The following is a 12539-nucleotide window of genomic DNA, read 5'->3' on the forward strand; positions in this document are numbered from 1 at the left end:
GGAGACCTCTCGGATCTCCAGCCCCCACTGAACCTGTGTCGGAGGGGGTCAGGGGGACCAGAGGTCTGTTGGACCTTCAGCCCCCTGTCGCTGAGGGGGGATCATCGGTCGCCCACCGGGCCATCAGGGACATCCAGAAAGATGTTGGGGGCTGGAGACCCACCGGATCTTCAGCCTCCCCTGAACCTGTGTCAGGGGGGCGGGGAGAGCGGAGGTCCGCCGGACCTCCAGCCCCCATTTCGCCTGGCTTGGAGTGAGGGTTGTTGGGGTCTGGTCGTCCCATGGTTCTCCAGCTCCTGTAGCATGTTTCTCCTTCCTGTCCTGCCCCTTGATCTAAAGAATATGTCTCATCCCTTCCCACCATTATCTTCAGCATCTCTCTTTTTCCGCTGCTCCCTCCTCCTCCCCCCTTCTAGTATGTGTCTATTTCCTCCTTCTTGGATAATAATTATCCAACTTTGTCCTTTTACATCTAATTGCTCCCACCGCACAACCCCTACAGCATCTTTCACTATCCTTCATTCTGGTTGCCACCAGCCTGCAAAATTTCCCTTTCCCAGCAGGATAAGCAAGGCAGGCTGCTCTATTTTGACTACCACTGCCTCTTTTGTTATGCAAGGAGTCCCTACGCTGACATATCCTATCCTATCTTTCTTCCTTTGCTGGATCCCGCCCCCCTATGATGTGTCCTCTTCCTGGGGGTCCCACCCCCATAGGCATAGGAGCCACCTTTTCAAAATTATTGGGGATGCTAAGCCCAATGGAAATGACCCCTCCCTGGACACATACAAGGAATTTTCTCAATATTTGGGGTGCTCAAGCACCCATAGCACCCACAGAGTCGGCTCCAATGCCCATAGGAAGAGAAGAGCATGTCATGGGGGCAGGATCTGGCAGAGAAAGAAAAAAATATATCCGCGCGGGGTCTCCTTGCATAACAAAAGAGACAGTGGTAGTCGAGTCTGTTTTTTAAGGTATTTATACAGAATCTGCAAGATCCGCCAAAATCTGGGAAATCAGTCTGTCATTTACAGATTTCAGTGATTTTTGCATTGGATCCATCTTTTACCTTTTTCCAAAAAGAAAACAAGATAACTTTTTTATTGGACTAACTCAATACATTTTTTGATTTGATTAGCTTTTGAAGGTAACCCTTCTTCTTCAGATCGGAAACCTGTTTTCTGATCTGAAGAAGGGTTACTTTGCCATAAAAATATTAAAGCAGGATCTCTGGGGAATTTTCTCCAGGTAGTGCTGAATTCCTGTGTTAGGAAGAGTTTTGTTCTTTTACATCCACAAACAAGTTAGAACAGCACTAGCTCTTTGAGGCATGTCCCTCCATCTGCTGCTTCTGGAAGTGCATCTCAGCAACGTTTTCTTCAACGTCCAGAACAGAACACTACTTCCACTATGGTTTTGAGGAAAGGAATCTGTTAAACTTCTGCTCTCAGTAATATGGAAGATGCTGTATTACCATGAGGTCTCCTGTACCCCCTACTGTTCAGTCATAGAGAAAATGAACTGTGTGTAGGACTATACCATCACTAGATTTACAGACCAGGGGCCCTGTTTACTAAGCTGCATTATAGGTGCATTAGTGTTAACCAGGTACACGCGTTAACAGTGTATGCGTGTACAATATCCTTATAGGCGCCTACACAGCACGCGCGCTAATTGTAGGCATGTTAAAAACGTTAACGCGCCTTAGTAAACAAGGCTGTAGATTAGATACACCCTATGTGAGAACCCCTAAATCTAAAAAGAAAAACAAAAAAGGCAACAGTCTACTTGCTACATAAAAGTCTATTATAAAAAGTAGACCGATACACACACATATATATATATATATATATATATATATATATATATATATATATATACTAGTAAAAAAGCCCCGTTTCTGATGCAAATGAAATGGGGGCTAGCAAGGTTTTCTTCTGTGTGCATGTGGGAGTGTGTATGTCCCTGCCCTCTGCCCTCTCTCCCCTCCCCCCTCTGAGTCCTTCACTGTTACAGAGAGAGCGATTTGATTTCGTGCTTTGCTGTGTTTTCCTTCACTGTTTGTGTTACAGAGAGAGCGAGGGCGGGGGAAACCGGATATCTCTGTCCCTGCCCTCTACCCTCTCTCCCCTCTGAGTCCTTCACTGTTACAGAGAGAGAGATTTGATTTCGTGCTTTGCTGTGTTTTCCTTCACTGTTTGTGTTACAGAGAGAGCGAGGGCGGGGCAGACACTCATGGGGAAACCGGATATCTCTCCCCCTTCACACTTCCGGCTGGAGGCTTCATAGAACGTTGGTGGTGCCTTTTATATAGAGAGATGTTTTTATATATGTGGTATCGGTCTACTTTTTATAATGAACCCCTAAATCTAGCCATTATGCTAAATAGTTTTATTTCTAGTCTGACTTGCCTTATTTCCATCCCCCGAGATAATACAAATAGCAATTACAAAAAGAAAATCTGTTCAAACTGAATTATTGCAATAGCCTCCGAAATGATATATGAGCAAAGCACTTTCAGGCTCAATATTGTTTGGCAATCTGTTATTTCTAGGACAAATGGAAAATCAGTACAATAAACAGGAGACTCCAAGACTTAATTTGTTTTTCCCTTTAGTCTTTTTCTCTAACTGATTACAGATCAATAGCTGTAATAGACTCACTGTTTCTGGTGTTCTACAGTAATGCAGAAAAGAGAAACTAGCATAAATGTGAACGCTGACCCTTAATCATTGACTGCATCTGATTTCAATGAAAAGTTTGAGCTTCTGAACTAGCAATTGTGAAAAAGTTTTTCTCAATTACAGGTCAAGAGGCAATTTTCTAAGACAGTGCTCTTTATCTCCAAGTCTCAAGATCTCAATTATTTTGTACTCATAATATTTGAATTTCCAATCTGCTAGTCTAATTAGTGTCACTTGTAATGCTGTGTAGCATCGTAAAAGAAAAATAATACAATTAAAACCAGCCATATAATTCAATCCTGCATTTTTAAATACAAAAACTATTTTAAATGCCTGTCAAAATGTCAGCGAGACAAAAACAAGAGGGATGCACATGTTCAGTCCCCAAACTTTCCTTTGCCTATCCCTGTCCATCCTCCATTCTGCACATATCCAATCTCATAGCCAGCAGCAGAGACATATTGTTGTATTCCTCTCAAAACCAGGGGGAAAATGGGGGGGGGGGGGGGGGGGCTAAATCCAGAAAGCTGTGTATTCTAATGCCTATAATATGGGAAATACGATTCTGCATCTAGAAGCTGTGATAGAAGAAGCTGACTTGGAAATTAGTGGTGGTTACGGAGACGTTCATGGAGAACCATGAGTGGAGCTGAAACACAAGCGAAAGAAAAAGCTGTCGGAAGCGGCGTTTTAAGCAGACAGCTCTTACGAAGAGGAGGGCCAGACAGGTGGGGAGTGGGAGGGGGGTCCTGAAACGAAAGGGGATGGGGTCAAAAATGACATGGGGGGGTCCTGAAACTACAAAGGGGGGTCCTGAAACAACACGGAGGGGAGGGGATTACTGGAAATCCACTGGAAGGGGAGGGGGGGTCCTGGAACTCGGAGAGGCGGAGCGGGAAGGGAAGAGGGGGGATGGGAAGAAGTGGGAGGGGTTTCTGGAATTCGGACAGGGGTGGAAGGGGGGAAGGGAAGGGGGGAAGAAGAGGGGGAGGGGGGTTCTGCAAACTCTTGGTCTCATACACTCTCGGTCTCACAAAGAGTCTGTGTATCGCACACATACTCTCACACTCGCTCTCTCTCACACACACTGTATCTGTGTGAAACACTCTCACACACACACTGTATCTGTGTGAAACACACTCTCTCTCTCTCTCTCACACACACTCACTGTGTCTCACATACGCACGCACACACACTGTCATTCTCACAGACACACTCACACCCAGTCTCACTCTCTCTCTGTCACACACTCGCACAGTCACTCTCTCTCTGTCACACACACACACTCGCACAGTCACTCTCTCTCTCTCACATACACACACTCTCTAAAACATACACACTCCGAGAAAAACCTTGCTAGCGCCCGTTTCATTTGTGTCAGAAATGGGCCTTTTTTACTAGTGTGTGTGTATATATATATATATAGGAAAAAAAAACTTGGATCAATGACGAATACATGCCCTCTCTAAATTGTGTTTGTCTTGATAAATTGAGCCATAGAAGTGAAATCATGCACATCTGGTAGATCCAATATTGCTACAAAAAAAAAACTGTATCATTTAAGGAATATATGAACTTTATAGGAGCTGGGTATTTGGTTGAGTTTTATAGGTATTGCCTCCTCCTTTGAAGAAAATCATTGGTAGTATTGATATTATAATGTTATAGCAATGTATGCAAGGCAAGATGGTGTGTATGCATCTTGTATTCTGGACAGGGGTACTTGCCAATTCCCTCTTGCTTTTTCAAATATTTCTTTAAATCGTTCCCCAGTGTAACATTGGTTGTGAGTGATGAACTAGGGATTAGCAGTGCAGTCACGGAGGAGCAGTGCTGTTTCTGGGACATATTAGATCTATATCTTGTATTGTGTTAAAAGATCTTTGTGTAAACAATATATTGGTTACACTACCTATATATAAATACAATATTAATGAATGAGATGCCTGACACTCATATTCTCTAAGTATTGCTTTTTGATGTTACAGATATACAAGCAGAGTGAAACAACACTTGTTTGTGTTTTTGCTCTGTCTAAGTAAGAGTGTCTGTTAATTCTTCCTAACTCTCTATATATCCATTTGGATAGTGCATTAAAGTAGTAATTTATGTGGTTGACAAACTAGAATATATAAATACTAGTAAGAAAGGTCCGTTTCTCAAAAAAATGAAATGGGTGCTAGCAAAGCTATCTTGTAATGGTGATTATGTTTTTAAGGCTCTCGTAGAAGCGATTTCTCCTCTCTTCCCTCCATGTCCAGCGATTCTCCTCTGCCCTGCCCTCCCAACTGTGTCCCGCGATTCTTTCCTCTCCTCTCCTCCCATCCCATCCATGTCCATCGATTCTCCTCTGTCCTGCTCTCCCCTCCCCTTAATGTCCCGCGATTCTGTCCTCCCCTCCATGTCCAGCGTTTGTCCTGTGCCTTGCCCTCCCATCCGTGTCCTGCGATTCTCTCCTTACCTCCCATCCATGTCCATCAATTCTCCTCTGGCCTGCCCTCCCCTCACCTCGATGTCCCGTGATTCTGTTCTCCCCTCCATGTCTTGCAATTGTCCTGTGCCCTGCCCTCCCTTCCTTGTCCCATGATTCTGCCCTCCCCAGCGATTCTCCTCTGCCCTGCCCTCCCATCCAGCGTTCCCTGCAGGCAGGTTGGGCTCGCATCCCCTCCACTCCAGCATTCCATTGCCTTCACTTGCTTGCATTCGTAACATCCTGACGTCAGCTCGCCTCCAACGTTTCCCTTCCCTCACTGTTCTGCCCTCCTCTGACGTCATTTCATCTTTACGTGAGGGCGGGAGAGTGAGAGGGAAGGGAACGCTGGAGACTTGCTGACGTCAGGATGTTACGAACCCAGCCAGCCATAGAGCATTGACGTTACAAATTATTAGATTTACTAGGTGTGACACGGGAAAGCAGTGGGTTTTTTATAACATTTTTTACATGTTTATATGTAGCTCATTATTTTTTTTTTGCTGAAATAGCAAAAAGCCTCTGGGGCAATAGCATATTGGCTAAACCATTTTGCTTCATGACAAGCCATAGTTACTTGAGAAGTATGATGTGTATATTTCTCTGGGACCATTTTTTCACGTAAGATTTTAAATCGGATGCTTAACATTTGGTTAGAAATAGATATAGGTGTTTAGTCCAAGTTCTTAAAGAGAACATTATAGTGAACGTGCTGCTGCACCTTCACGAATTTCCTGCACTTTCACATTAAGGAAAATGCAATAGTGGTGTTTTTTTTCCTTTTCTGTATTGCAGTACTCGACTGAAGTTCAGAGAGAAGTACGCTTGCATTAATGTCTTAAAAAGAATGTGTACATAAATATAGGTATAGATATAATATTAGATAGATAAATATATACAGTTATATATGATTTTGTGTTATGTTATTGTGATGACTTACAATTAAAACCAATAGAGATGGTGTCTTTTACTTTTAGGCTCCCACTTTCAGTAGCAATGTCAGAGTCTATATTTTACAATTACGGGTTTGATATGAGCACAAGGGTGCTTGCGAAAATACATAGGAGGAATGCCGGATGGCACTCCATTTTTATTGGTGCTTTATTTAGGTTTTAAAGTTTCTTTATGCTTTTGATATCAGTAAATGTAAGTGTTAATCGTGTTTAAATTTCATTAGTATTTTTCAATCTAGCCTCCCCTTTCTATTTATTAATGGAAAAATACAGAGATTATGTTCTGGCAGGCAATGAGGAGAGTGTGCCTATAGCAGGATCGTCAATGTTGCTTGATACATAATGCAAATGGTGCATAGGATATAGAGTCCAATAACTCTAGTGGCATTGGGTATGTAACTCTTATTCTTGACTTGCAGATTTCTCCTTTATATGATCCTTTTGGTGGTGAATGTATTTGGAATTGCTATTTAAGACTGACTAAATGATAGCATTGTGTTTATGTAAATATCTTTGACAATGAGAACTGTTCTACTTCCTGTAGTTTAGAAACCACTATATTGACATTTGTTGCACTTAGAATGCAATATGTATTTCTTAATTTTGTTGTTTTAGGGACATGTATTAACTGTAATGAATAATGTGAAGACAGGGGTAACATTTTAGGTATGTTGTTACTTCCCTTTAATTATAGGACTTAAATGTCCAGATTAAATCTTTGAGTTTGAGTTCAGGGCACAAGTTGCATGATTGATCTTGTATTAAAAGGTTTGCTGTCTAATTATTTTATTATCAATTAAGTTGAAGGTCTCATGCACTGAAAACAATGGTGTATGTTTTATATATATATATATATATATATATATATATATATATATATATATATATATATATATATATATATATATATCTTTTTATATGTGTACTCTATGTATGGGTTTTCTTAATTCTTTTTTTTTAAGTTTTTTTTTGTATATTTTTTATGCTTGTTTAACATGCAGATTTTATATGGTATTTATGTTTTTATAGACTCCTGATGCAGGCCCGTTGTCTGAAACACAGACCCATGTCAAGTTGTGTCTTGCCTTGAATAAAGTTATGACAGCACCATTACTGACTTTGTGTGGTTTTGTTGTCATCTTCTCTGTGTTTGATCATTTGTGTTGGTTTGCAAGGATTTGTTCTTCTGTTTTGCTGTCTATGGGTGGGTTGGAGGCATGTCTAGCGCACAGCTCTGGAATGCACACTTGCTGTTGCAACTGCACAGCTGTACTTGTACCTTTAAGAGGAAGCACTAAGTGATGCCATGCTAAGGTAGTATGGTAGCACAGCCATGACCCTAACCCTGATCAGCCATCCCCTCATTCTGATCCTCTTCCTCTTATCAGATCTCTCCTGCTTCAGTGTTTTCTTTGGGATTCTACTGGGTACTTGTAGCTCAGCTTGCCAACTGTTGAAGAAAGGATGCTGGGCTTGATGGATGTATGATTTATACTATTTTTTTAAGGGACCCTATAACAAAAGGGCAATAGTCAGCTTGACATGTGGCGACTCGGCCCTACTGCCGGGCTCCGACTCCACCTGCAAGCTATTTCCGGTGCTAGAAAATATTTTTAAATTTTCTAGCACTGAGGGCGGTAATCGGGCAGCGCTGCCCAGTTACTGCCAGGCTACCGCTGAAGCTCCTACCGCCTCCTAAATAGGAGGCAGTAAGGGCTCCCCATGAAATGGACACACAGCAAGTGTTTAACTTCCTGCATGGCCATTTCCTTCCTCAAAAGAAAAAAAGCCTTTTACTGGCTTTACAAGGGTTCTTGGCAAGCTGAAGCCACCGCAGGCAGAGGGCCCCTTTTATCCCCGTTTGGTAAAAGGAGCCCTAATAGTCTGTCTAGCAAAAACATTGTCCAAGGTGGCCCACAAATACGCATTCTTAACAGATTTGACAGAAAATGGTAAAAACATAAATCTTCCGTTATGTTTAATCTGGTTTTTACCTTGTACCGAGGAGGAGAATGTAAGGCTAAAGGTTCATATAGTTTAGCTCTCATATACAGTGGAGCACCGTTAGTATGAACACCATTAAAGCGCCTGATCGTTTTATACACGGTAATAACCTGCCTCCCAAAATCATAAAATTAATGCACGGTACTCGGTAATACACAGTAGGTTGTACTGGAAATGACCTTCAACAAACTTCAACAAACTACCTTGGCTTGGAAATGAAGCAAAGCAATGTCTTTTACACTATTTCATTATTGTTTCAGTAATAAGCGCACCATTAGTACACGGTTACATAGCTGTCACGTCTCCCGAACACCACATACATAAATACATAAGTATTGCCATACTGGGGCAGACCAAAGGTCCATCAAGCCTAGCATTCTGTCTCCAACAGTGGCCAATCCAGGTCACAAATACCTGGCAAGATCCCAAAAAAGTACTAAACATTTTATACTGCTTATCCCAGGAATAGTGGATTTTCCTCAAGTCCAATTTAATAATGGTCTATGGACTTTTCCTTTAGGAAGCTATCCAAACCTTTTTAAAACTCTGTTAAGCTAACCACCTTTACCACATTCTCTGGCAACAAATTCCAGAGTTTAACAGTTTAAGCGTACTAACAGTGCTCCACTATAGATAATCTGGGTAAATCTGAGGCAAAACCGTAAGACTTGAAACTTTACTCAGATTGGGTTAGGAAAGATACAGGGATACTCCTAGACCACCATTCTGCAAAAGTCAATAATTATGTAAATGGATAACAAAACGCTGTGGTAGCTTTTCTCTCATTGTACAGGGGGGAAAAAAAAGTTACTGGCGTTGATCAGGACAAGCTCGGGTTTGTCAGCTGAGATTTACTCCTCTGCAGAATTTTTGCACATTTTCATATTTCACAGGACAGAAACCATAAGAAATAACTGATTTAGTGTTGGGATAGCTGACAGGACATTGTTGCTATTGCTAATAAACCCGAGGCTTTTTCGACTGGGGATCTGGCGCCTGATTAATGGTCTGGCTTGGAAGTTGTAGTGCTTCCGCGGGTACTTTTTACGATGATCTTGGGCTCGCTATTTATTTTATGACTTTTTGCAAAGCAGCTCGGAACCTCAATCTGCAGCTGTATTCTTGGTGCAACTTAGACGCTTCCTACACCGCCTGCAAAGCAGTAATTGCAGGTCCACCCGTTCCTTTGCAAGGAAATGTTTTCCGCCTGGCCATAGAAACGCACCAAAGAAGATCCCCCTCTCTTGAAACGAATGAATGCACAGCAGCCTGACAGTGTGTGAACAGACTCCGTCTCTGCCAACGCAGCCCTCTCGACTGGCACGTTTGATCCTGTCTTTTGCTGAGGAATAGACTAGAGTCCCGGCTGAAGCTGCTTGACTCAAACACCCCATGGTTAACCTGCTGAAAAGAAAGGGCCCCTCCCCCACCCTCATCTCCCTCCTCCCACGGAGGAGCAACAGAATCCAGCTAAAGTCATGCTGCAGCTGCTGCAGGGTTTGCAAACGCCAGGGGTCGGCTGATGGCCCCGGTGTGACGTCGGAGACAGCAGGGCACTAGGGGCAGGTTCTAAAGTTGCCTTGGGTCGTGGATCTGGGCTGCAGAGCTGAGGATGGAGGCTGTCAGATCTTCCAAGCAGGGGCTAAAAAGCTGTTCCCACCGGCTGCTACCTGCCTCCCTCTCTCTGGGGGCTTTTGCCTGCCCATCACAACCGCTGTACACAAAACGCTGAAACTGTGAAGTCTACTAAAGGATCTATCTTCCCCAATTGAGGCTGAAAAGCTATTTCTGCGTTTTTAAAGGTCACTTCAAGTTGCCCCTACCTTGGCATCTCTTTTTTTACATCATTTGTTACTCGTACTCGGCTCCCAGGTTGCCTGCTACCCCTCAGGATCATGGCTGTTTTGGAGATCGCTGATTTGCAGAAACTTTTATTCGTCGGACCCTGGACTGGTACAGAAGGAGCATTAGCTGCGGCACTGGTGGTCTGAGTGCCTGCGTTTGCTTTTCCTCGGTGGCCTTCATTCAAGGTGAGTTACAGCATGGATCGGAACCTCACGGTCCTAGGCAATGCCAGCAAAGGCTCGGAGGACCCGGGCAGGCAGCCCATGATCTCGGTGTTCAGCGTGCTGACCTTAACTTTGCTGGCCATGCTGGTGGTGGCCACTTTCCTGTGGAACGTTCTGGTCCTGGTGACCATCCTGAGAGTCCGGACTTTCCACCGCGTGCCCCACAACTTGGTGGCCTCCATGGCCATTTCCGACGTGATGGTGGCCGCCTTGGTGATGCCCCTGAGCCTGGTGCACGAGCTGAACGGCAGGCGCTGGAGGCTTGGCAGGATCCTGTGCCACCTCTGGATCTCCCTCGACGTCCTCTGCTGCACAGCCAGCATCTGGAACGTGACAGCCATCGCCCTGGACCGATACTGGTCCATCACCCGGCACCTGGAGTACACTCTGAAAACCAGGAAGAGGATCTCTAACGTGATGATTGTCATGACCTGGGTGCTGTCCGCCATTATTTCTCTCGCCCCCCTTTTTGGCTGGGGGGAGACCTACTCGGAGGTGAATGAGGAGTGTCAAGTAAGTCAGGAGCCGTCCTATACTATCTTTTCCACTTTTGGAGCCTTTTACCTCCCCCTTTGCGTAGTTCTTTTTGTGTACTGGAAAATATACAAAGCTGCTAAGTTTCGGATTGGATCCAGGAAGACAAACACCATCACACCCATGCCAGAAGTTGTAGAGGTTTGTGAATTTGTCAATACCCCCCTACTTTACGAGCTATGAGGTTTAATTTTTAACTGATAATGCAAGTACAAAGCTAGTTAAATGTGTAGGTTTTTTTTTTTTTTTTTTAAATAGCTCCGAACATCCTTTTCCGCAGGTTGTTAGAAGAATCAGTGTGAATCATAAACCAATTATACTTCTCAACCTTTACAGAGAAAATCAGAAGGGGCACTAAAGGGCAGAGAACAAAAATCAGAGACGTCTCTGAAAAGGAAGGCGTTTAAAGCTTTAAATGTGCATCCCCCCCCCCCCCCCCCCCCCCCCCGTAACAGTGCACTGTTGGCATTAGATCTTATGTTTTAGTCATCCGTTTTTTTTTTTGAAAGACAGCCTATCTTGAAAGTCATAGTATGACAGCAGATAAACATTAAAATAGACCACCCCTGTCCTTTGAGATTTTGGCCCCTGACAATAGCTCTTGGTCTTTTCCAGGTGAAAGAGGCGTCCCAGCAGCCGCAGATGGTCTTCAGAGTTCGCCATGCCACCGTCACTTTCCAGACAGATGGGGACACTTGGAGGGAGCAGAAAGAGAAGCGAGCTGCCTTGATGGTGGGGATCCTCATTGGGGTTTTTGTCTTGTGTTGGATACCTTTCTTCGTCACTGAACTGATTATCCCACTCTGCTCCTGCGACATCCCACCCATCTGGAAGAGTATCTTTCTATGGCTCGGGTATTCAAACTCTTTTTTCAACCCCCTCATCTACACAGCATTTAACAAGAACTATAACAACGCATTCAGAAACCTGTTCTCCATGCAGAGATGAAGTGGCCGAGTGTGCCCACTGCAGGCTGAAGGGTACAGCTTTGGACATTGCCTGTGCTGGACCCTGACCTTGGACCCTGGCAGCATTATGTACTGAGTCCAAGTGGGGGAGTTTGTGTGTGTGTGTGTGTAAATTGTGTAGGGAGGATATGTGTATAGACAAGCCTTCTTACCCTTTTCTGGAGGACAATCTCAGAGATCTGTTGTGAAGGTTAAGGTGTACTTCCAGTATTGTACTGTACAATTACATGTTTCGGTACCCAAGCAGTATTAATACAGGAGAAGGGCTGCTATGCGAACTAATTCTTCTTCTACCTGGTACAGGTATGATACTTTCTTTTAAGAGAAAGAGTCCTGAATATATAGGAATTGAACAGGATTTAAACTGTTGAACTGGCTAAAACATTTTGTAAGCTACAAGCTCCATATAATTATATGTAAATATATTTAAATAAAGCTTCACTCTGTGGATCAAGCACACAGTGAAACAGCTGGGCACCTTTGTTTCATCCCTTTCTAGATGCTCAGTAATTGGTGTCTTTCTGAATAATAATATGCAGATTTCCTAATTCAACTGCAGTATACCGGTGGTGTAAGTTAGGGGTTGCTCATTATTTCATGAAATGTTACATCCAGGTCCAACATTTCTTTTCTTTTTTTTTCTTTTTTAGTTTCTGGAATGTATAACTGCATTTTAAACTGGGAATCTGTAGTTTGAGTGTACGATAGAGGGAGAGCCTACCCACGATTTACACTTCATTCTTTTTAATAGGCATATCTTTTTTTTTGGGGGGGGGGTTCACAGAGGGAGTAATTTTACAAAGCATTTCAGCAGCTGTTCTATGCCAAGAAACGAATAACCACACTACACGTGCATA

The 12539-nt window shown here is 43.4% G+C and overlaps 1 protein-coding gene across 1 annotated transcript; it reads left to right on the forward strand.

Moving 5' to 3' along the window:
- Window positions 1-10153: 10153 nt before the first annotated feature.
- On the forward strand, window positions 10154-12030 carry HTR5A (5-hydroxytryptamine receptor 5A). The gene is made up of 2 exons (XM_030198462.1): window positions 10154-10855; window positions 11330-12030. Exons 1-2 carry the CDS (start codon window positions 10154-10156, stop codon window positions 11660-11662), a joined length of 1035 nt encoding a protein of 344 aa, XP_030054322.1. The 3' UTR covers window positions 11663-12030.
- The last annotated feature ends 509 nt before the right edge of the window (window positions 12031-12539 follow it).

Source organism: Microcaecilia unicolor, chromosome 1 (assembly GCF_901765095.1).
Source record: "Microcaecilia unicolor chromosome 1, aMicUni1.1, whole genome shotgun sequence".
Taxonomy (NCBI): Eukaryota; Metazoa; Chordata; class Amphibia; order Gymnophiona; family Siphonopidae; genus Microcaecilia; species Microcaecilia unicolor.